Genomic DNA, 25,712 nt, shown 5'->3' on the forward strand with positions numbered 1-25,712 from the left:
GAGACCAGGGAGATTTGGCGGCGGTGAGACTTGCAACCCTCTGGCTGAATCCTGGGGGCGTGGGGACACGTTGGGCGGGACTGAAGTTTGATTGGCAGGTGAGCGATCCTCCGCCTTAGAACGGAAACGTGGCTCGGTGAGAGCAAGGGGGGGTCGTGGGCGGGGCAGTGAAACTAGGGTTAGCCAATGACCGGCGCACTACACGCAGAGAGAAAGATCTATCACCAATGGCGGCACGGATATGGTGCCATGGGCGGGGTTTAGGCCCAGAGCAGTGTAGGAGCGTCGCCTATTTCGGTAGTCCTCATCTTTACGGCCAGCGCGTCTTCCTGCGTTCATTCGTTTGTTTTTTCCATTCACGAAGGTAGTGAGGCCTGGTTGGAAGCCATGGAGAGCGCTCTGCCTGCCGCCGGCTTCCTGTACTGGGTGGGCGCGGGCACCGTGGCCTACCTGGCCCTGCGCATCTCGTGCTCTCTCTTCACGGCCCTTCGGGTCTGGGGTTTGGGTCACGAGGCGGGGGTCGGACCGGGCCTCGGTGAATGGGCAGGTGAGTCAAATCCAGGGCCGCCGGCCCCCTTGCTCCTGCTGCGGCTCGCGCGGCTCCCGGCCGGGCCTGGTACGCGCTGACCACTTCTGGGCCCAGCGCTTGGCCTACCCGTCCCCAGCTCCCCTCTCCTCCATTCTGAGACTCCTGCGTCCCGCATACCCGCCTGTCCCCTAAGCCATTTTCTGGCTTGCTTAGACTTGTAGAGTTTTTAAATACTAAATACATTGCTGGCTTAAGTCAGCGAATCTAAAGTGCCACTTGGTGGGCGCGGGAGAAATCTGGCCTGAACTCCCTGGGGCTTGTGTCCTTTAAGCCGTTCCGGGTTCACGGAGTTAGTCGCCTTGCTGCTTGGTTCCTCAGTCGCGCTCTACCCACCTTGGCTCGCCCCTTATGAGTGTTTTTAAAACAAAGTCTTTGGCTTGAATACTGGCCCTGTGCTCAGGATGAAAAGCATTCTGTTGCCTTTTGGGGGGCGAGGGTGGAGGAAGAGGACATAGAATTTCAGCAGACTTTTCTGCTCTTTGGAACCTTGGATTGGGCCTAGTTCAGGTAATTTACAAAAAAAAATTGGTAAACTGTTCCGGAGTCCTAATAAGTAGCAAAAATTATTGCTTCTGCAAAACGGTACTCTTCATGTAGAAATCGGAAATACTTTCTGCAGAAGGACATTTGCAGGAAAAAGTATTCCCAGAAAGAGTGAGCTAAACAAATCAGGTCTTGTTCCATCTAGTCGGGGGATTTTGAACATGGAGGAGAAAGGTCAGATTGGAGAAGTTGGGAAACACCTGAGGAAAGTTTTGCGCATACTGTTTTTCTTTTTCTGCCTTTTTTGTTGATTTTCTTTTCTTATTTTTTGTTTCTTTTAGCTTTTTTTTAAAACCGAGTGATAATGCCGTTCTACGATGTGATTATTCATTCTTCTGTTTTGTAATTGAATGTTCACTTCACAAAGCATTTTATTGAATTTTGGGGTGGTTAGAGCTTGCTTTCAGACTAGGCTCAAATAAGGTACACAGATTATGTTACTCCATATTCTTAACTTTATTCACTCAAAAACATTTCAACAACTCAGTAGGAAAAATATAATAAATTAATATTTTGGGACAGCAACAAAAGGGGAAATCATCTCAAGTAGGAATGAATATGTGAAGCAGCTATTAGCATCATACATATTTTTAAAAGTCACTTAATTGTTTTTTGATGGTTGAGAAAGCAAGTGAAGCGCTCAGCTTGATTATAATCAAGATTGTAATTTCACGGCTGATAAGCCCAAATTCTTGGTTGTCGGGTTTGAAAAACTTGCTTTTTGACTCTTTTTTTTTTAAAATGAAGGTTTTATTTATTTGAGCTGTGTTGGGTCTTCGTTGCTGTGCACGGGCGGGCTTTCTCTAGTTGTGGTGAGCGGGGCTACTCTTCGTTGCGGTGCGCAGTCTTCTCATTGCTGGGGCTTCTCTTGTTGTGGAGCACGGGCTCCAGGTGTGCGGGCTTCAGTAGTTGCTACAACGGATGTGGGATCTTCCCGGACCAGGGCTCGAACCTATGTCCTCTGTATTGGCAGGCGGATTCTTAACCACTGCGCCGCCAGGGAAGTCCGCTTTTTGACTTTTGAACAAGACTCTAGTGCCTTAGGAAATCATATATCAAGATGAATAAGTTTTGTAATTTGTAAGCAAAGACTTATGGTAATAACTTTTTTTTTTTAACTATCTAAAATTGACCATAGTGGCTAATAACTCAAAGGGACCAAGTCATCTGTATATGAATCCATAGTAAAAAGCCAGTGATATGACATTGTCATTTCATAAGTATTATTATTTATATTGAAAAGATTTGGCCCCAGAGGAAGGATGTTTGATAAATTAAGGGCAATGTTTAAAAGATTTGGAAATGAAATTTGAACTAGAACACTGGGATATAACAGATAGGATCATAGTATCATAAAGATGTCCAGTTCACTTGTTGGGAAAACTGTCTTTTTTAAGTACTTAAGTAGAAGAAATAATGAAGTTGTTATTTTTAACATTACTTACATGTGGGCACCTGGATCTTAAAAGAAAATACGTCTTCCTTTATCTCTCCAGATTCAGGGAGTCTTTGAAAAACAAAGAAAAACTGAAATAATTTGAAAAACAAACCAGCAGAGATGACACTTGAATAATTAGGGTTAAATTGTGATTAAAAATAGGTAATTTGTTCAACCAGTTATTAGTGTAACCAGGCAAGGGCTCTTGGGCCTGTGGTGCCGAAAGCCAAACTCTGACAGTAAGTGTTTGCAGCAAAGTAAGGGTTTATTTGCAGGGCACCAAACAGGGTAGTGGGAGACAAGCCTCAGATCCACTTCAACTTGATGGTTGAGTTTAAGGTTCTGTTTTTTGTTTTGTTTTGTTTTGTTTCTTTTTTTATGGGAAAGAACAGAGAGGCTGGGGTTAGTCATCATGTAGGTACATTTCTGTGACATTTCCAAATCATAGTTTTGGGAGTGAGGGTGTCTCCGGTTATGATTCCCCGGCCAGGTGATCCGTGGCTCAGGGGTCTGTGAGCTCATCTTGTAGTGGAGAAACAACCTGAGTTTATACGTTAATGATGTTATTGACAACAGCAGTTTTAGTACATTAATGATGTTATATGGACAGTGGCAGTTTCAGTCATCTGACTCTGGTTGATTAGTGTTCAGTTAGCACAGGATTGAGGTCAGAGGGGACCAGAGAAGGCGTAACGTTTTGGGTGGAGAGATTAATCATAAACTCAATACGGGAACTCAGTTTTAGGGCACCTTGGTGTCATTAGGGAGGCATTGCCTAGTTTCTAATACTGACGATTAACATCTTCCTCTCCATAACCAATTATTTTAAGTATTACATAATAATGTGTGCTGAGTTGGTAGTATGTTTTTATACTTGTTATTCTTAAGCCTCTGTATGTGAGTATGTTTAATTTCTCCCCCTCAGATTTTAGAATCTGAGAGGCAGGGACTGTGGGTCCTCATTTTTTGTCTTTTCCCACAGTAACTGGCATATTGATCAGATATAAGCTCCTCTAGACATTAAAAACAAAACAAAACAAAACAAAAAAAACCCTTGGAAAATTCCCGAAATACAGTTGTGCTTTGCAATCTGTAAAATTATTCCAGACCACAGATTCCTTAGTCTAGTAGGTTTTTTTTTTTTTTTTTTTTTGCGGTACGCGGGCCTCTCACCGCTGTGGCCTCTCCCGTTGCGGAGCACAGGCTCCGGACGCGCAGGCTCAGCGGCCACGGCTCACGGGCCCAGCCGCTCCGCGGCACGTGGGATCTCCCCGGACCGGGGCGCGAACCCACGTCCCCCGCATGAACCCGCGTCCCCTGCATCGGCAGGCGGACTCTCAACCACTGCGCCACCAGGGAAGCCCCGCCTAGTAGGTTTTTATGATCACCCATTACGCGGCCCTTCCTCTAATTTATCTCCTTCATGTTCTCATCAAGAGCTGGGTCATCCCTTCCCTAGTTCTCTCCAGTAACAGTCCCGCTTGAGTGAATTACGCTGATTTCACTAGGTCCCCAGCAGATGGGCTTAGCCAACTTAGGAGGTAAGGCTCTCTTGCCTGCCATTGTCATGTGATACTTTCTGTATCTCTCCCAAGAACAAAGAGATCCTGAGAAAGTGGAGCTTCAAGTTGTTTGAAGGTCACTGGAGCAAGTAATGAAAAGAAGATTGCTAACAAAGGTGGTCAGTTTTGTGCTAAGTAGAGAATAGTCCTTGCTGTGGAGCAACAGAGAATGTAATCTGTAGGATTTGGTTTGAGCGTAGACACATTTTGCATTTATTTGAGCAAGTTTCCATCATTGGAGTTCATCTAAAATGATTGATGTAGAAATAAAGTGGGGACTTCCTTGGTGGCATAGTGGTTAAGAATCCGCCTGCCAATGCAGGGGACACGGGTTCAAGCCCTGGTCCGGGAAGATCCCACATGCCGCGGAGCAACTAAGCCCGTATGCCACAACTGCTGAGCCTGTGCTCTAGAGCCCTTGAACCACAGCTACTGAGCCCACGTGCTGCAGCTACTGAAGCCGACACGCTTAGAGGCCGTGCTCTGCAGCAAAGAGAAGCCCGTACACCGCAACGAAGAGTAGCCCCTGCTCTCCACAACTAGAGAAAGCCTGCGCACAGCAACAAAGACCCAACGCAGCCAGATAAATAAATAATCTTTAAAAAAAATAAAAAAATAAAGTGGAGGTGATAGGTGCAAAGACAAGGTAATTGTACTTCCAAAGCCACGATATTTTATCCTTTAAACTTGAGACAGCACTCTGAGCTCTTAGTTTCTAAAGGAGAGGATATAGCTCCAGGCAGCAAAGAATGAAGGATCCACTAATCAGTTAATGAGTTAGATTTTAAAAATAGCTTTATTGAGATATAAATCATAGACCATACAATTTACCCATTTTAAAGTGTACAATTCAAGGTTTTTATTATATTCACAGGGTTGTGCAATCATCATTATAACCTAATTTTAGAACATTTTCATCTTCCTTAAAAGAAACCCTGTACCTATTAGCTGTCACTCCCTCATTCCCACCCCCTCGAGCCCTAGTCTTTCTGTCTATATACATTTCCCTATTCTGGATATTTCATGTAAATGGAATGAGATAATGTGAAGTTTTTGGTGGCTGGCTTCTTTGATTTAGCACAGTGTTTTCAAGATTCCTTCATGTTGTGGCATGTTTCAGTGGCTTCATTTTTTTTTAAAATTGCTGAATAATATTCTATTCTGTGGGGAAGGAAATCCAAAAAAGAGGAAATATATGTATATGTATAACTGATTCACTTTTCTATACAACAGAAACTAACACAATGTAAAACAAACTATACTCCAATAAAAATTAATTTAAAAAAAGAAAAAAGGAAAGCTAATGAAATCCAAATAAAGTATGAAGTTTAACAACAACAAAATATTCCATTCTGTGGAGTGAGGTAGATTTTGCAAAGGGTCTTCTCCTCTGCATTTTGCCCTCTGCACATCTGCATTAGCAGATCCCTGAGATTTTCCAAAGCTGATGGAACTCATTTGGCTCTGTAGTATTGCAAGGTTTTCCTAATAAAGTAGACAATGAGGGCTTAAAAAGGGTATGGGGTGGTGGGTTTCTTCTGTGAAAAAGCCATTCATCAAAACTGGCTCCGCTTAGCCAAGCTTCAAGAATCACTCTCAAAATCAGGTGTGGTGTGTAATTTCTGTTTTTACACGGGACAGCTATGCAGGATTGGTCTAGTTACCTCAAACTGTTGAAGGCTACTTGAGTGACCAGGGCCCAGTGACAGTGGGTCCCCTTCTTTAAGTAGGTTTTGAGGTACCACATGATTATGTATGTACATATGTATGTATGAAATGTTATTTAACTTGGCAAGTCCAGAAGAAATATTACTATCACTGATTGCATGCTTGAAGTGTTCCAGGCACTTCACATAGATGATCATTAATTTCTCTTTTGAGTTGTGCTCCAAAATCCCCAGTGTACAGAGAAGGAAACGGGCTTAGGTAAATGTCTTTGTCTGCGGTTTCATAGCTGGTGAGTTACAGGATCAGGATGCAAAGCCAAGTTGTCCGTTATGCAACATCTACAGGCTGTGTGGGGTGGGGATTGGCTTACAGACTACCTGGATTCTTGGGGTGGATTCCTTTATACCTTAGGAACTTTATTGCTTTTTGATTTAAGGCAAACTTCAAATCTGGACATGCTTGGTAATTCTGGAAGCATTGCAGGATAAGTAGCACATTTTAGAATCACGTAGCTTGGGATTTCCTTCAGATTTGTAACCATGAATCTTGTTGCATGGGAACACATTGGAAAGGCACTCAAGGTGCTTAACAAAGCGAAGGGTTTGACTGTCATCAGTATGGCTGGACCTGACCTTGAATGCTGTTTTCTGTTTATTAGTCTGGCATTCTCAAATGGATTTAGTGATTCTCCGGAGGTCCAGCTTGGTTAGTGTGATATGCTCCCTGTTGACATTCTGGTAGACCTGTTTTTGCTGGTGAGTTTGTTTTTGATGTTGATCACAGTATTTTTTTTAAAAAGCTGGGTTTTTTTGTTTGGTTGTTTGTTTTGTTTTTTTAAAGCAGGGCAGGTGGTGGAGGGCAGAGAAACAGATGAGCTTAGTCATAAAAGTTCTTGAAGATACTTATTAATTCTTCACTTCATCTCTGAAAAGGATAGGCCTAAGTGGAACGGTCTCCAGATTGGAGTTAGCAGCGGCAACCGTAAAGCACCAGGGCTAGAGCTGTGTAAGAGGAAACAGATGCAACTGGAGGTTCGGCCCTAAAAGCATGCCCTGGTCTCATTGGGAGGAAAAACCAAAGAGGATGGTCTCCTGGAATTAGAAATTCAGCCTCTGTACTCTGAGCTGTTTCCTCCAACCTCACACCAGCCTCCATTGTCTCCTGCTTCCATTTTTTTTTTTTTTTTTTCTGTTCTTCCTCTTCCTTTCTGTGCAATAATAAGTTTCTTATTTAAGGGTCAAACCTGAGACCTCAGAGACTCAAATCTAGACTTGGATTCTAGCTCCTCTACTTTAAACTAGAGTGTATCATTGAGTAAGGTAGTAAACATCTGTGAGCCTCACTTTCCTCATCTACAAAATGGGGATAATACTGGCCCCTGTTTCATAGGATTGTTGTGAAGGGTAAATGAGAATACTTATTCTGTGTAAAACAGGTGGTGCAGTGCCTAGTACATAAATGCTTAATAACTTATTAGTAATACTATTAGCCTTTGTAGCATTATATACTAATCACTTGAGCTAATTGACAAGATAAGGCTTAGTAAGAAAAGGTTAATAGCTGGCTGACTGCATCTTCAGCAAACTGAGATTACCTTTGCTACTCAAGTGAGAGTATTGAGCTTCAAAACTAATTTTCTGTTTGTTTTTGTTAGTTGAGGATAATTTCTTTCAGTTTCAGAAAAAAGTTGTTGAAAGATTTGGTTAGTGAGCAGAATACATTGGTAAGTGGATTTGAATAGATCGATTCCATTGCCTTTAAAGCCATTTGTAGATAAGGATAAGTTAAAAAAGAAATTTTATTTAATAGTGTGTCGTAGTTCGTTTGGGCTGCTGTAACAAAAATACTATAGGCTAGGTGGCTTAAACAACAAACATTTCTCACGGTTCTGGAGGCTGGGAGGTCACATCAAGGTGCTGGCAGATTTGGTGTCTGATGAGGAACTGCTTCCTCGTTTATAGATAGCTGTCTTCTTGCTCTGTCTTCACATGACAGAAGGGGCCAGGGAGCTCTCTGGGGTGTCTTATAAGGGCACTGATGCCATTTGTTAGGGCTCCACCCTCATGACCCAGTCACCTCCCAAAGACCCCACCTCCTAATACCATTATATTGAGGGGGTTAGGATTTCAACATACACATTTTGTTTCTAGCATATGAATTCAGTCTGTAGCACAGATCCTTTATTCCATTTCTCTCCTGCTCATCTTTCCTGAGCATAAAAATATTAAAATATAGCAATTTATATCTCTGCCTTCTGGGATAGATTACGATTAAAGCTAGGAGGCAGGGAGGGTGAAGCCTTCACCATCTTGGTGGAGAGTGTGACCCAACACTGTTCATTTGTCCACTCACCGTCCACACCCTTCCGAGGCTGGCCATGGACCTTGTAACAGACCAGTGGGAGGGCACTGTCATTTGTCCACTCACCGTCCACACCCTTCTGAGGCTGGCCATGGACCTTGTAACAGACCAGTGGGAGGGCAAACAGGGATCAGGAACAAACTGGCCTGTTAAGTGGTGGAAAGCAAGACACACTTGGTTCTATGGGAGCTTGTGAGAGAAGGTCAGAGTGATGGCTGAGCTGAGGTCTGAAGGGAAGTGAAGAGTAGCAGGCAGAGCAGAGGGCCCAGCAGGTGCTAGGCTCCTGAGGTGGGAAAGAGCAGGGTCCCCTTAAGACAAGGCCTGAGCGCTTGGAGCCGAGGAAGGGTAGGCATGATGTAAGATGGGAGTGGAGAGGGGCTCAGGGGCCGCGAGCAGGGCTGTTTAAGAACATGGAAGACAATTGTGGGGATTTTCAGCAGAAGGGTAAGGCTGAGTTGCAACTTTATTTTTTTAAGTAAATTTGTTTATTTTTGGCGGCATTGGGTTTTCGTTGCAGCGCGTGGGCTTTCTCACTAGTTGTGGAGAGAGGGTTCTACTCTTCACTGCTGTGCGTGGGCTTCTCGTTGTGGTGGCTTCTCTGGTGGAGCTCGGGTTCTGGGTGCTCAGGCTTCCGTAGTGGTGGCGCTCGGGTTCAGTAGCTGTGGCTCGCGGGCTCTAGAGCGCAGGCTCAGTAGTTGTGGCGCACGGGCTCAGTTGCTCCGCGGCACGTGGGATCTTCCCGGACCAGGGCTCGAACCCGTGTCCCCTGTATTAGCAGGCGGATTCTTAACCACTGCACCACCAGGGAAGCCCTGAGTTGCAACTTTAAACAGAAGTTTTTGCTTCTATGATCTTTCTGAAGCTGTTGCATTGTCACAGAGATAGAGAAGAGCAGATTATTCAGATAATCTCAGTTAAAATTGCCTTTAAAAAATGCAAATTCATACTTTATAGTAAGGGAGGCCATTTTTGTGTACTTTCTGGTTATCATCTTTCACAGGCTATTTCTCCCTGGGGGCAAATCTAATCAGGGTGGTATGGGAGGTTCTACTCTTGACCAGGGACTGGATGATAACGTTGAATGAACCCTGAAACTGGGTTATTGCTTTCTCGAGGTCACTCCATAGAACCATGGTGTGATAGTTGAGAATCCTGCCACACATCGGAATGCTTTGTTTTCTTATTCATTTTGCCTGGTGGAGAGACGTGTTTGCCTGGTCTCTAACTGGCAATTCCAGGGAGACTATCCAGTTCCTGAAATGTTATACTTCCCACTGTTAAGTGAAGTTGTTTCTGCTTCAATGATCTAGTCATGGGGGAAGGGAGGAAAGCCTAGAAAACTAAAGGTTTTGAACCGTTCCCGCCTCTCCGGGGTATGACGCTGGGGAACAGCCAGCGGGAAGAGTGGCTTTAGGGCCAGCACAGCAGCTCTGAGCTTTGCTACTCGCTAGGAACTTTGACCTCGGACAGAGATCGCTAACCACTGAGCGTAACTTCCTTCGTCTAGTAAATGGGGCTGTTACTTTTCAGGTTTATTATGACAGTGAAATGAGATGTAAATGAGGTTCTCATGTAATGTCGTGCGTGTTTTTATGGGTGCCAAGTAACGTATATTTAAGACATCTTTATTGGTATGCATTGCTCTTATCTGATGAAAAGGGATTGTTAAAACCAAGAAATAATGTAGTTCACTCGGCAGATAAACTATTGGAAATCTGAAGTTGTGAATAGATTGATTAGGAGGTGATTCACGGTACTCCGGGAGAATTGCTTGCTTTGTGAAAAGCTTTACTAAGTGGTTCCTTGAAATATGGTCCCCATTAGTGAACGTGAGGTACGATGGACTTAGAAAAATCTGGTTCTGTGCAACTTTTCAACTACCTCGTAAAAACCTTGGGTCATTTTCAGCTCTTCTTCTCTCACGCACATACAGTCTATTAGGAAATCTTACTGACTTTAACTTCAAAATATCCAGTATCCAGTTCCTTCTACCACTCTGGTGTAAGCCACCAAAATCTCTTGCCTCATTATTATAACAGCCTCCTGTCTTTCTGATTCCACCTTGGCTCCCCTATAATCAGTTCTTACAGAGCAGCCAGTGATCCTTAAAAAGCTCTAGTCAGATCATGTGATCCTTTGCGCAGATCCCTCCAGTGTCTTCTCATCCTGTTTATTTATTTTTTTAAATTAATTTTTATTGGAGTATGGTTGCTTTACAGTGTTGTGTAAGTTTCTACCGTACAGCAAAATGAATCAGCTATACGTATACATATATGCCTCTTTTTTGGATTTCCTTCCCATTTAGGTCACCGTAGTGCATGCATTAAGTAGAGTTCCCTGTGCTGTATAGTAGGTTCTCATTAGTTGTCTATTTTATACATAGTATCAATAGCATATATATGTCAACTCCAGTCTCCCATCTCATCCTGTTTAGATGAAGACCCCAGATTCTTCCTGCGGTTGACAAGGCTTTTGATCACCTGACTCCTGCTTTCTTTTGTCTCTGATCTCCTCTCTGCCCATGTCTCGCCCTCCCTCCTAGCCACACTCCCTTCTTCCTTGAACATGCTTGGCATTGCTGCCTTGGCCTGTGGTTATTCCTTCTTCCCGAATGCTCTTCCGCAGATATGCACGTGGCTGAGTCTTCTTCCTTCCTTCCAGTCCTTGCACAAATATCATCTTCTCACTGAAACCTTCCCTCCTACCTTTAAACTTACGGCCTGACCTCTTCCACCCCTTCCTCTGACCCCCGTGTCCCCCTGCCCTGCTGTGCTCTTCGTCATGGCACTTGTCACCGTCTCCCATACTGTTTGCTTCGCTCATTTATGACATTTCTTGCTTGTCTACCCCTGTTAGAATGGAAGCACCATGAAGACGAAGATCCGTCTCTCTTGTTCACTCATGTATCTCCAGTGCCTAGCACAGAGCCTGCACAAAATAGGTGCTGATACATAGTTGTTGAATGAATGAATGACAATATTCAGATGTTCCAGTGTTTTTGAGGGATAATGTATTTTTTTGTGGGGAATTATCTTCTCTTTCTATATTCTCTTATTAGTTGTAAATCTAAGAAATATTAGTGGTCTCCCCACCTCTAAAAATGAAATTATTTAGTCTAAAAACAAAATATAGACGATAACCTCAGGAAGAAGTTCTCATAGTGTAGACCCTGGAACTAGACTGCCCTGAATGTCTTTATGTCCCAGAAGTGCTTTATGTCCCAGAAGTGCCTGTACTAACCGCTTCTTTCTGCTTCTGTGTCCTTCTGCTGCGCAGAGACATGCAGCAGTCTCAGTGGCTGTTGAATGTTGATCTCTCTCTGCCTGGAGTGCTCTGTCTTCTGTTGTTCACTCTTCCTTACTCCTCCTGTTCATGAAGTTCTGCCTACTTTTCAGAGTCCGGATTCTGAATGTTTATGTGCAGCTGCCGACACGGAAGCCATCATGTACTTTGGAAACTCTGATAGTGCTTGTTTTGTGCTCTTTTGTGGGCTTTTCCACACCTTACCTTTTTGGTTGTTTGTGTGTGTGTCTGTGCTTTTTGCACACATGACTGTTCTAAACTACAAGCCCCCCTCGAGAGTGCACAGTAAATAATATGTCGTGAATGAATATATTTTCTTTGAATTGTATTTTGATGGGGATGGGGTGTTTTGCTTTGCTTTTGTATTTTTTTGGTTATGTTTTCCAAAATAATTTGTACACCTTTTTTCCTCTTGGTTTTAAAACCTCAAGTGACACCTAAAAAACTAGATTGAAATTAAACCCAGGCTGACTAGACAAAGACTGGTTATGGAATTATTGTAGCAGAGATGGGATAACAGTTTTAAAAGTATGAAATGCAGTGAGAGCTAAGAGATGTCCTTGTGTAGCATTGGTAATAAGCTAATCTTCCTTCATACATGTGTTAGGAAATAGCTGTAGGAAATCAACCACTTTGCCAGATTTAATAAACATTTCAATATTAATGGATTTTTTGTAATATATTTATTATTCTTCCCCAAGTCTTTATAAAATTGTTACAAGTAGGCTTTCTTTTAGTAAGAAAGACTTTTCCAATGAAAGTTTCAGTAAAACCTTGCTAATTGGTAAGGCTGAGATGAATGAGTGAAAAAACTGAATTCTAGGATGTGTTGACCAAAATGTAGTTTTGTTATTTTAAAGGCCTGAAAAAATGAACCCATGCCTTTTAGAGCCTCCAGACTTTTTGGGGACATTGAACTGAATTTCCTGGAAAATCTCTTTGGTAGTAAAGGCATTGAATGCTCAATGTATATACTTAATAACTGCTAGAAAGTTAACCACAGAGCACTGAGTATATGCGTTGTTTGCTCCATGGAAAGAAGTGAATACTGCAGTTGGTTGATAATCTACAAAAGTTTAGTCAGCCATTTTGTGAGAAACTTGAGAAAATTGAAAAATCATTTGGAGGCAGAAGAGACTAATGATAGGATAGCATAACAAAACTGGAAGGGCTGTTGGAGACCTCTTCAGCTGAACTATTAGGGAAATAAGCTGGAGGAGGTAATGACTCGCTCACGTTCATTCATCCAGTTAGAGATTGTTTAGGCAAGAGGGTCAGTGGCAAAGAGCAGAAAGTGGGGGTTGCATCGGTGGTCGGTTGATTACAAGCAGTGGTAGGAGTGAGGAGCAGCGCAGGCTGTGACAGCAGAACAGAAGGGGTTTGTCAGGGTTGAGTTAAGAGAGGAAAACGTGAGGAGGACAGGCAGAGGTGATGAGGGATAACAGTAAGGATGCTGGCAGAACTGAACTTCATCACATTTCCGCAACTGGTATGGGGCGAAAAGCCTTCCCTGTGCAAGAGCCTGAACTCTCGAAGAAATGACAACACATCTCTGTAGCCCCGAGGGTACCATTATTTCCTACTCTTGGTGCACTCCTACGTGGATGTTAAGACCGGGGGACTTTTTCACTGTGTGTAGTGCTACAAGCCAAGTGGGTCGATCCATTATCTCTTATCGATAGTCTTGGCTGTGCCTGTAGCCCTAACTGCAGACGATGTTGATGACACGAGATTGCCAAGGAAATACTGTGTAGTTTTTAGGATTGCTTCTCAAGGTGGCCAGCAAAGGGTGCAGTATCCTTTAGAAGTTTAAATTCCAGTTTTAGAGTTCCCTTAACCTTCCTCATGTGTAGGAAACTCATTCTCCAGATTGGTTTTACTGTAATGCCGGCAGTAACTGCTCACCACCAAGCTCACTTCCAGTAGAAATATTGCCACGCTTGCTTTAATGGTTGCTGAAACTCCCATCTTGTCACATAAACAGACCTAATAAAGTAAGCAAGCTCCCCTAATCTTGCACTTTCAGTCATCATTTTGCTGTGGAACAGGGAGCAGCTGCTTATCTGTGTGTTCCTATACCTGTCATTGTCTGTCATGAGAAAGGAGGGGGATGATCTCTTTATAGATAATGTGAAAAAAAACCCCACAGGGGTTAGACAATGACGTTCACACGTTCTGAATTGGAGGAGCCTGAATTAATGAAATTTTACTGTAATGATGACATCTTAATTTACAAATTGCTTTTGCAAGTATTCTCACATGATTGCCATAACCACCCTGTCGATATTATTTCCACGTAATATTCCAGGACCAGAGGGAGCTGCAGGGACTGGTATAGGGGTTACACAGCTAGTAAATGACACAAGAAATTGAATCTAGGTTTTCTGAGTCCGGGCTCCTGCCAAATTTCCTGCCGAAGCTCCTGATATGGGTGATTTTAAGGCAATTTGCAATACCTGTCCAAGAGCTTATACGTCGGAGGCTTCCTCAAATGTTGTCTGAAAGTGAAAGTTCTGCTTATGCCAATATCTATGGGACATAAGAATCAGTTGGATGTGCTGGTTAAAAATAGAGAGTCTAGGGACTTCCCTGGTGGCGCGGTGGTTGGGAATCCGCCTGCGGGGGCAGGGGACACGGGTTCGATCCCTGGTCCGGGAAGATCCCACGTGCCGTGGAGCAACTAAGCCCGTGCGCCACAACAAATGAGCCCACGTGCCGCAACTACAGAAGCCCGCACACCTGGAGCCTGTGTTCTGCAACAAGAGAAGCCACCGCAATGAGAGGCCCGCGCACCACAACGAAGAGTAGCCCCCCTTGCCACAACTAGAGAAAGCCCGCGCGCGGCAATGAAGACCCAATGCAGCCATAAATAAATAAATATTAAAAAATAAATTAAATAGTCTAGGGCTTCACTACAGACCCACTCAATCAAACTCTCTTAAGAAAAGAACATGGGAAAATATATTTTTAACAAATTAAGGTGATTCTTAAGATCATGCATTTTGGGAAACACTGGACTGGGGTCTGGCTAGCCTTAGAAGAAGGCAGTGGACTATACGTGTAGGCTTTTTAGCCAGTTGGCTGTTCTTGGTACCAGGGCTTGGTTTATAATAGTGTTAAAACTGCAAGTGATTTCTGTACTAAATATTTACTTATAACTTTGACAGTTAAATAGAGATTCTATTTTAGGCTAGTTCTGTGTTTGTACGTTTGAAATAGATTAGAAAAAACAAAGAGAAAACTTGAAACTTCTCTGTGTTGCTGTGCAATGAGAACCACAAGCAGCACACTCAGTATTTCCCAGTCTTTACTAACTGGAGGTCGGCGGTGAGGGTGGTGGGGTCAATGAGAATGGTTTTTGGTAGATGCAAATAATGGAAATTTTACTTTGCTTTTGGTAAGACCATAGGAAGAATAGCTGAGGACTTAGGAAGCCTCACTATAAAGAATTGAAAGAACAATATGTCCTTATTTTGTATTTGTGATTTATTTATTTTTTTTAGTGGCCCCATTTCTTAGTTTATATTTATTACATTTATAGACAAGAACGGGCCTCTCGCTGCTGTGGCCTCTCCCGTCGCGGAGCACAGGCTCCGGACGCGCAGGCGCAGCGGCCATGGCTCACGGGCCCAGCCGCTCCGCGGCACGTGGGATCTTCCCGGACCGGGGCGCGAACCCGTGTCCCCTGCATCGGCAGGCGGACTCTCAACTACTGTGCCACCAGGGAAGCCCCTGCTTTCTTTCTTTCTAGATGGATTTTAAAAAAATTATCCTTATTGTGAAATTAATATAAGTGATTATTTATTTATTTTTATTTTTAATATTTATTTTATTTATTTTAATTTTAATTTTTTTTAACATCTTTATTTGAGTATAACTGTTTTACAATAGTGTGTTAGTTTAATATAAGTGATTCTTATTGGGCCAATAGACTGGAGAGGACGTTCTTTTTCTTTAAGCAAAATTTAAAGTCCTCCGAATGAGGAAGCAGCAGCAAAATGGGCTTAGGTTTAAGCAGAAGAAGTTTCGATTATAGTTGACGGTCTGAATGACTTTTGTAGTGATCAGACAGTGGAATCGGGTCATTCATTCATTCAGCAGATAGTCATTATGTGCTGACTATGTGCTTGGCGTACCGCACTGGGTCTGGAAATTAGTGGTGAGCAAGAAAGCTTTGGTGGCTACCTTCTTTGTTCTAGTAGAGGACACACATCATTACATAAGCAGCTCTGAAAAGTTTCGTAGGAGCCAGCTATGGGAACACCTCTGCAGGGGTTTAAAGGTTTCTGGAAGAAGAAAAGAGGTGGTAGGAAGGTGATGATGATGTTGATATAACAGTAATAAGACAAAATGTTTTTCAAAAAGCTCACCGTTTACCAGGTACGCTTCTAAATGCCTCAGTGAATTCAGTTACTCCTCATGCACTCCAATAAGGTAGGTCCTATCCCCATTTGACTGAAAGAAAGCTAAGATAATAGAGAGGTCAAGCAGTTTGTCTGAAGGCACGTGGCTAGGAAGTGGAGGAGCCCCTGGGATTGGAGCTGCTGTGAACTCTGCAAACTGCGCTGATGAGTGAGAAATGGGCAGGTGAGGGGGTTGGAGGACAGGGGGGTTTTTCCAGCAGAGAGAAGACTTGTGTGAAGCCCTTGAGGAAGGTGAGAGCATTCAAGAACTTTGGGCAGACAGTTCTTGGGAGGAGAGAGGCAAGAGAGAAGGCTTAGAGAAACGGGCAGCGGGCCAGTCCTAAAGGACCTTGAGGCTCCGTGAGGGTTTTATTTATCCTCAGGGCAGCGGGCAGTCATTGAACGATTTTAAGCAGTAGATGTCATGATCAAGTTTGTATTTGGACCGCTTACTCTGGCATTTTGGAGAATGGATGTGGAGGGAGCCACCCAGGAGATGGCGGGGACCAGCAGGAGACTGGTGGCGGTGGTGAGCCAGGCGCTGGGTGGTGGTGGCTTGGATTCAGGTCGTGGGGCAGGGGCTGAGCGGGGGAGTCAGACGAGAGAGAGAGGTAGAAGTCCTGGGCCCTCGTCACAGGCAGGTTGTGCGGGTGAAGGAGGCGGCCGAGGCTGACACTGGGCACCGACCGCGGAAGCCCAAAGAGAAGGAGCAGGGTTTGGGAGGAAAGCAGAGATTCCCCTGTGGTTCTGGGTGGATGTCCGGCAGTCTTCCTATAGATTAGCACTGGCCCGAGCCTGATGTTCTGAGCTCCTTACCAAAGTCCTTTGGCTCAGCAGTCATTTATAGTTGTCAAAAATTATGTGCTGTATCTTATGATCTATAGAAACTTTGGAGCCTCAACATGTAATATCTTAGGACAAGGAGAACATTATTTTTGAGCTGTTTGAGTGTATCCCATGTAGCACTTGGTGGCTTAGTTTGGTAAATGTTTGCTATTTCCTTTTTAGGTGGAAAAGCAGGGCAACACAGTCAGAAGACCTGAGTTCAGAGTCCACCTTCCTTTGACATTTATTATCTGTGGAATTTTCAGTCAGCCTCTCTGCTTATTGCATCTATCAAATATGTCTAAAAATACCCACTCTGTATATCTTCAGAGATATTGAGTCTCCGAATCATGTCTGGAAACACTGTACAAAGCATTATGCACAAACAGGACATGGGGCCTTTTTCCCCCTTCCATCTTCAGTTAGAAACCTAGCAGTACAATTGCCCCATGAGTTGATTGGAGCCTTTGTGTGGGGTTCAGATTGCTTCAGAGATTTATTCTGGGATCTGTTGCACATTTGTCATGATCAACACCTAAGTTTCTTTTGATGTGAGTATCTAATATATATCAATTTTAGAACATACCTAAAACTTTTTTTTTAAACAACTTTGTTGATGTAAGTTGGCTTTCTGAATTAAAAGTTAAGCTAATTTAGCCACAAATTATGTTAATTTTAAATAAATACTTCCACTTAATTTTAACATATGCATGGCTATGGTTAGGTATAATGGATTAAGGATATAGTTAAGTTATTGGCAGTGAAGTGTCATTTCAACTCTGATGTAATTGGAAGACTCAAGTTTGACATAACTGTTTAAAGTTCCATTATTGTATTAGAAGAGTTATTGTAAGAGGTAATTAGAAGTTCCTGTCATTTCTCACTCAATACCCTACTGTTTTTGTCTCAGGCTTAAAGATATTCAGAGAGTACTTTTTCTTTAGTTAAAGGTTTTCTATTCCAACCTTCATTGAAGCTAGATTCTTATGAATTATGACATTGATGACATAATGGTACTTTTTAGATCTCCAGAGCAAAAGTATCATCTTTGATATGAGGAAATAGTTTCCGGATGTACTTTGATTCTAATTTTTTAAAATATAGCAAAGATTAGGACCACGTATAAACATCCAAATCTTCTAACAATACTTGCTTCAAAATACATTACTTCTTTGAAAATTGTGAATTACTTTTTTTTTTTTTTTGGTCAGTGTGTTAATGTTTCTTCAAATGGAAACATTTACTTTTCTTTCCTTTTGCATTCCTATCTTTGGGTTCTCCCAGAAGCAGATACTGAGACAGGGACTCAAGTGCAGTCAGTCTGTTGGGAAGGCGAGCCCAAGAAACACCAGTGGTGAGGGAGACAGGGAAGGGAGCACAGCCAATAAAGGGGCTTTTACCAAGCCCTGTGATCACCTGTAGCTAGTGTAGGACTCAAGTTTCAGAGCTACTTCACCTGCAGGGCCTGGAAGCTCGAGTATTTTATATACCAATGGCCATTAGTCCCTGGTTGAGGGCTGTTGGTGGTGAGGAACATTAATTCGATAGTCCTTATGTCCACTGTGCACTTGGATATTGCTGGCTTCAGCCACCAGATAAAGCCCTTGGGCGAAGAGACACATTTGGAATGTGCTGTCCAATGGTGTGGTCAGGATGGATTATGGACGGGGCACTACCGGCTTAGCTCTAATTCTCATCACCATATTTGCCCTTGCTTTCATTTTCTTTAAACAAAGCAACGAATAAAGACCAAGGAAAAGGTAGGAGGAGGTATTTCCTGGAAATAATAAAAGAAATATAGTAGATTTGAAGCATAAGTTGATATATGTTACAATCTTTCACTGTGGACGGGAGTTTTGCTACCTCTCAGGGTGGTTGATGGATTAGCCTGTTTTAAGTGTTTTTACACTTTTTATAAATACAGATGACTGACTAAATATTGAACGAACTTCATTAGGATTATGTTTGCATTAAGATAGGAATTAATCTCTTCCTCTCCATAATTTAATTCTGATCTACCAAACGGGAGAAGGTTGCCGTATGGTCGGTAGAGAGCGAGTGCAGCGTCTGAGGGAGGCGTGGCAGATGGGCTTGGTTGCTTGTTGGCAGAATGCCCGGTTCGTGTAGGCATTGGACAGCCACATACCTCAGAGGAGGACGGCCCTCTCCGCAGACCCAGGAGCCCAACTGTAGTTGACACGTATTTTGATGATTCCTCTTTCCTTGCTAGCGATTGGTTTAGGAATGGGCGTGTAGCACAGTTCTGGCCAATGAGATGTAAGAAGTCTCCTGGAGCGAGGGCGTCTGAGACGCTTTCCTCGCCTTTCCAAAGAGGCAGAATGGAGGGTATTGGTCTGTGAGGCTGTGATGCCTGCGGCCGTCTTTGGGACCAGAGGGGACAAAGTGAGGAAGAAGCCAGCACACTGAGGGCTGCAGAGCAGAAAGACGGAAAGCGCCTGGGTCTTTGATTCCGTCACTGAGCTGCTGAAGTCACCCATTCTGGTGGTGCCTTACCCTTCCTGTTGTTTTGAGAGAATAAACCCCATTGTTTCTTAAAGCTATTTCTGTTATTTCAGCTGAAAGCACCCTAACCTACAGATTCAGTAGAAAAGTAGGGAGATTTTCTTGTTTTGAGTAAAATTTTATAATTGATTTAGGGTCCTATAGGCTTGGATAAACAATATATTGCAGTCCACTTAGATACTGAAATGGATGAAAGGAGGCCAACTTTGGTATGAGATATGATTGCATGTCTCATTAAACAAAGTCTCATTCCTGACTATGCTGGTTGTTGAGTTCTTGACCATATTAGGCCATTAAATTATTTTAGTCAGGTCTACAGTTTATAAAGTCAGAGAGTATAAGTATGTGAAAACTGTCTTATTGCCAAGATTCTTTGAGAACTGTTACCAAATGATTTAGGAATATTGGGTTTTCAGTTAACTCGAAGTACATGTCATAAGATGGTCTACTTTAAGTTAGTCTAAGTAACTTCATTGTTAGGGAGTACCTAGTAATCTGAAGACTTCAACCCAGTGTAGTTCAACTGAATTGGAAAAAGATCAGGACTGGGTATGAAGAAGTGAAGGTGGGGGTGGGTGTATGTTATGTGTGGGTCTGTTACTATCCTTAGAGCTTATTTCTCTCTAATTCCATTTCAAAGCCAGTAAGAAGTCAATAGTGTTCATTACCCTGGTGGTGTATTCTTAGCTTTGCCATTTCCCCATATTAATGTATTATTAATATAAAAATTATGAAATCCATTTCAGATATTCCTGGTTGGGACAATAGTCGAGTATAAGGTTAGAGAGTCAGTGTTATTTAAATTCCCTTGTTTTTAAAGTCCAAATGGGGAAATGTGCCATCTGAGTCACTGAAAAGCTGGAACAAAGATACTGGCGCTTAGGGACATGGATTCTGCTTTGTATCTCAGATGGCGATATGGCCTTACTGACGCCGAGTTTGTTTTAAGAACCAGGAGAGCCTGATGTGTGAATCTAAATACTGTTTTAAAAAGAAGATAGAGATTGAGTTCCTCTTGAATAGCAGTAATGCAAGGACCCAGTCTAAAAGGGCTGTAGTACAATAAGACATTAAGCCTCTCGGGCCTGTCAAGACTCAGGTTGGTTGGTCATGCACCATCGCTGGGGCTCAAGGGAAGCTGTGCTTCTTTGTGTGGGTGTGTCACTTCTGATAGGAGAGATTTGGTGACTTGCTCAAACTTTGTCCCTTGAATGAAGGGGAGTGTGTGTGTGTGTTCTTTTCCTGCCTTCCTCTTTCGGAGGCGAAACGCTCATGGGTTTTGGAAAGGTGACTATTCTTGTGTTTGAGAAACAGGTATTATTTAAGGTAAGGTATTGTTGCTGACTAGTGACAGAATCTGATTCTCTGGTAACGGACCAAAGGCAAGTATAAGAAGACGAGGACAGCTGTTATCACCAGTTTTAACTTTGTAGTCTTTATGCCTCTTTTTCTTCTGTATTTGTTGTTACATTTTAATCTTACTACATTTCTGCCCCTTATTTGGTCTTGGCACGTCATATCAGGCATACAACATACATCATGGATATTGTATCATCTGTTCTTGAGCTGTTTCCATACTCCCATCATTAATCTTTCATTTAATTGGTTCAACAAATATTTGATCATCTTTGGTGCGCCAGGTACTTTGCGGTGTGCTGGGGGGGGGGGTAGCCGTGAACAAATGGGCCAAGTGTTGGCTTTCACGGAACTTGCATTTTAATAGGGGAGGATGGACAATAAACAAGCAAATAAATATTTGGTAAGTCTTGCGATGAGATGTACTAAGAAGACAAATGAAGCAAGGCAGACAATAGAGACTAACAGGAGCGTGGGGAGGCAGTTTGTATCCCTGCTAGTTTTATGTAGGGTGGTCAGGCAAGATTTTCTCATGAGGTGACGTTTGAACTCAGACCTGAATGCAGTTGCCTCTCTCCGCTCCAGCCGTACTGGCCTCCTTGCTGTTCCCTGTGCATCTACAGCACAGACTTTGTACTAGTTTATCCTTCTGCCTAGAAGACTCTCCTTATGGTTAGCCGTGATTTAAATAAATGGGGAAAAGGATTGGGAGCGATCAGTGGTGTTAGCAGAGGCAGATGGGGTTCCTTCTTCTCTTAGGGCCGCAGAGGGTTGGGCTGCCCGCCACTGAATTGTGTAGAAGATCCCAGCTGGAACTTCTGGATTTCTCTGATGCGCTTAAAATAACATGAATAATTTGTTTAAATGTACATGATATTTAGAAGATCTTTCTGAAGGCTTAACCCCACCCAAGTTACTCTGCCCCATTTGCTACTTTAAAAAATTAATTTGATCTCTCTGTAATAAAAAACTAAGTTTTAGGGCTTCCCTGGTGGCGCAGTGGTTGAGAATCCGCCTGCCGATGTAGGAGACACGGGTTCGTGCCCTGGTCCGGGAAGATCCCACATGCCGCGGAGCAACTAAGCCCGTGAGCCATGGCCGCTAGGCCTGCGCGTCCGGAGCCTGTGCTCCGCAACGGGAGAGGCCACAACAGTGAGAGGCCCGCATACCGCAAAAAAAAAAAAAAAAACAAAAAACAAACAAAAAAAAAACTAAGTTTTAATGTTTTATCATTTGACCTAATAAAATGTGATTCCCTGGGTAATATCTATAGAGTTGTCCTCCATCACTTTACTTTCAACACAATAAAAGCTTAGAAAGCTTACTGGTAAGTTGGAGCCTAGAAACAGTTTTATTCAAAAGCAGTTTTTTTTTTTTTTTTTTTAACCCCACATTTGTTCATTTATTTATTTTGGGCTGTGTTGGGTCTTCGTTTCTGTGCGAGGACTTTCTCTAGTTGTGGCAAGCTGGGGCCACTCTTCATCGGGGTGCGCGGGCCTCTGACTGTCGCGGCCTCTCTTGCTGCGGAGCACAGGCTCCGGACGCGCAGGCTCAGTAGTTGTGGCTCACGGGCCTAGTTGCTGCGCGGGCATGTGGGATCTTCCCAGACCAGGGCTCGAACCCGTGTCCCCTGCATTAGCAGGCAGATTCTCAACCACTGCGCCACCAGGGAAGCCCCAAAGCGGTTTTTAAAACAACAAAAGACTGTTGTTTTACAAGCTCCTCTGAAAGCTGTACATTTATTGACTGTATCGAGAAGTGCAGTATTTGTGTCTCTTTTACTAATCTTTTTCCTAAGTGTATTGAAACTACACCCTTATGATTGATTAGGTTTGTAAAGAAGAGGCAGCTATAAATGAACTGCTGAATAGCATCCCCTGTTGGCTTATCTCTAAAATGATAATGCAAGAAACAAAATAAACCTGTTTTTTCTGAGCTTATGATTTATGTCATTGCAAAAGAACTGAGTCATTCAACACCCCATTCTCATGGTGATGCCTTGTTGGGACCGTAGTAGTCGTGTATATGCTTGTTGAAGAGGAGAATTTCTGTTTGCACTTACTCTTTAGATTATTCTGTACCTGAAGTGGGTCATTTTCACCATTTAAAATAATCATTCTTTGCTTTCTCGCCTCATCTTTTATTTACACTTTATATAGATAGTGGTGTTTGGAATATATTTTTCTGTTTTAGCTGTTAGCCAATTAGTGATTATCTTATAATGGTTTTCAAGGAGAACACAGATAGGTAAAATTCAGAAATGTTACGGAAACATCCTTTCTGAGAGCAGCTTTAACCTCATTTCCCACCCGTACCTTTTCTGGAACCGTAGAACAGACCAAATTAGGTTTCACCAAATTTTCTTTTAGCTAACTGTGCCCTCCAGTGGAGAAAACACAGGACGGTGAAATAGCCCAGGTAATAAGCAGCAGAGAGGAGGTGATGTAACACATCAAGAGCCAAGCTGCATAACTATTTTCTACATAAAAGAAAGAGCTTGTTTTTACCCCTCATAAGCAAGAATACTGTGCATTAGCCCTCCTCTTTATGAGTTTCTTGAACGTTCAAAGAGGGATATGTCAGTAGTGCTTTGACTTCATTGCTTTATCAAAATAGTTGATGCAACGCTTTGCCGCGTTTTGTCCCCTCCGTATGGCGTATGCAGTTTATGAAACATCAGGCAAGTTTAGTAAGAGCTGAGAGTAGGGAGTAATTGGAGTTTTCCCCCTAGAATGAGCTTAAACAATGACTTTTTTGTGTGTGTGTGTGGTACGCGGGCCTCTCACCGCTGTGGCCTCTCCCGTTGCGGAGCACAGGCTCCGGACGCGCAGGCGCAGCGGCCACGGCTCACGGGCCCAGCCGCTCTGCGGCACGTGGGATCCTCCCGGACCGGGGCACGAACCCGCGTCCCCTGCATCGGCAGGCGGACTCTCAACCACTGCGCCACCAGGGAAGCCCTAAACAATGACTTAAAAAAAAAAAATGTTTTTTAAAGAGACAGAAGAAAACCCGAAATTAATTTAGTGGATGTACACCATAAACATCTTGCTTCTGTACCTATGTATATTTAAAGCATTCAGAAAATTGTGAATGGACCAGTACTCCCCTCTTTTCTGAACAGAAAGGGCTGCCGCCTTGTGCTCTGACTGCTGGCCCAAACGTAGTGGTCTTCTGGCGACCACGGGCTTCATCTGTGAGTGTGGTGAGTGCGTGTGCCGGAGCCCCTGGGAGCGTCACAGAGGCGCGTGCTCAGAACACGGCTTGGTGCGTGTGCCGCTCTGGGCGCGGGGACGAAGCCAGCGTTAGCGGGTGCGGAGTTCTGCTGCGTGATGACGGGCACCTTGTGCCTGCGGGCGTCCTCTGTGTCTCTGCCCTTCTAGGGTCGGAGAAAGGGATCCCTCCGTTGAAGGGGAAACGTAGAAAGAGATTTGATGGTAGTTTTTGTGTTGGTGGAACTTTGGAGATATGTTTCACTGAAATAATTTAGTGGGTGATATCTGAGAAATAGTAAACACAGGCTTTCTTTTTCTTGACTTACAAAACCCTGGGCCAACTGGCCTTACAGTGAATTGTCATTTGAAATTTTCAACATATTCAAGAAATATAAGCTTCCTTTACCTTATTTTAATGGAGTATACATTTGGCAAACTTTTTTACACAGAGTGATTCTTAAAATTTAGGCATATGGAAGACAACTAGAAATAAAAATACATGACTTAAAAATCTTAAAAGTGCAGAGTTTGGAGCAAGAATCTTTGCATAGTAAACTTCAAAAGGCATAGTGTCCTTCACTTGAAGCATCTTTTTGCAAAACAATATAAATATCTAAAGGAGGCACTGCCAAACTGAACTCATTTTTAAAAAAGTGTTATGTGGACTTTTAGAGGGGAATTTTGGAATTTTTGAGGGGAAATTATGATATGACTGCGATTTAAGTTCTTTAAAAATTATTTACCTTTATTTCATTTATTTATAAAAATTCATTTATTTATTTATTTATTTATTTTTGGCTGCCTTGGGTCTTCGTTGCTGCGCGGGCTTTCTCTAGTTGCAGCAAGCAGGGGCTACTCTTTTCGTTGTGGTGCACGGCCTTCTCATTGCGGTGGCTTCTCTTGTTGTGGAACATGGGCTCTAGGCTCGTGTGCTCAGTAGTTGTGGCTCACCGGGCTCTAGAGCTCAGGCTCAGTAGCTGCGGCGCACGGGCTTAGTTGCTCCGTGGCACGTGGGATGTTCCCAGACCAGTACCAGAACCCGTGTCCCGTGCATTGGCAGGCGGATTCTTAACCACTGCGCCACCAGAGAAGTCCATATCACTTTTATTTTAAATAATGAATTACTGTTTTAACATCTGGTTCACTTTGAACTGTAATAACTGACTCTAGAGGGCGCTGATGAGCACCAAACACTTTCTAAAAATTTATATTGAAGGTGATTTTTAATAAAATGAAGTTTACTTTGGTTTTTAATTTAGTACTTGAACATAAATACGTATTTTGCCTCCCAAGAGAGCCCAAAGCAAACATACTTAGTTTTTTTTTCAATTGGGTAAATAATTTACCATTATATTTTGAAATTCTTTGACAATTCCATTGAATTTGTGCAATTTCTGTAAACTATCTTTGCATCCCGCTTTTGGAAGCTTGTAGGATATAAAATACAAATCTTAGTAGTGGATAGATTTACCATCTTTTAAATTCAGATAAGTTTGCAGAGATATTTATTTTAATGCTTTAAAGAAACTCTTCCAAAAGTGTGTATTCTAAAGTTAGATTTTATAGAATTAACATTTAGCTATTAGAGTCCCAAATAAAATACGCTTTATATGTTTTAGGAGATAAAATGCTGTAAAAGTATAGTGTGATATATTAATTGGAAGAAAGTGATCAGGCTTTTAACATGGGAAAGAAAGCTTTTAGAAGATTTGCTCCGGGCTTCCCTGGTGGCGCAGTGGTTGAGAATCCGCCTGCCGATGCAGGAGACACGGGTTCGTGCCCCGGTCCGGGAAGATCCCACGTACCGCGGAGCGGCTGGGCCCGTGAGCCATGGCCGCTAGGCCTGCGCGTCCGGAGCCTGTGCTCCGCAACAGGAGAGGCCACAACAGTGAGAGGCCCGCATACCGCAAAAAAAAAAAAGATTTGCTC

At 43.0% G+C, this 25,712-nt stretch overlaps 1 protein-coding gene across 1 annotated transcript in view; it reads left to right on the forward strand.

The window, feature by feature from the left end:
* Positions 1 to 213: 213 nt before the first annotated feature.
* The window catches only part of HSD17B12 (hydroxysteroid 17-beta dehydrogenase 12), a 169,383-nt gene continuing 143,884 nt past the window's right edge, over positions 214 to 25,712 (forward strand). Inside the window, exon 1 of the mRNA XM_059069930.2 lies at positions 214 to 547. Coding sequence (XP_058925913.1) covers positions 388 to 547 — 160 coding nt within the window. The 5' untranslated portion in view covers positions 214 to 387. The remainder of the gene's footprint in view (positions 548 to 25,712) is intronic.

The sequence above is a fragment of the Kogia breviceps genome, chromosome 7, assembly GCF_026419965.1.
Source record: "Kogia breviceps isolate mKogBre1 chromosome 7, mKogBre1 haplotype 1, whole genome shotgun sequence".
Lineage (NCBI taxonomy): Eukaryota > Metazoa > Chordata > Mammalia > Artiodactyla > Physeteridae > Kogia > Kogia breviceps.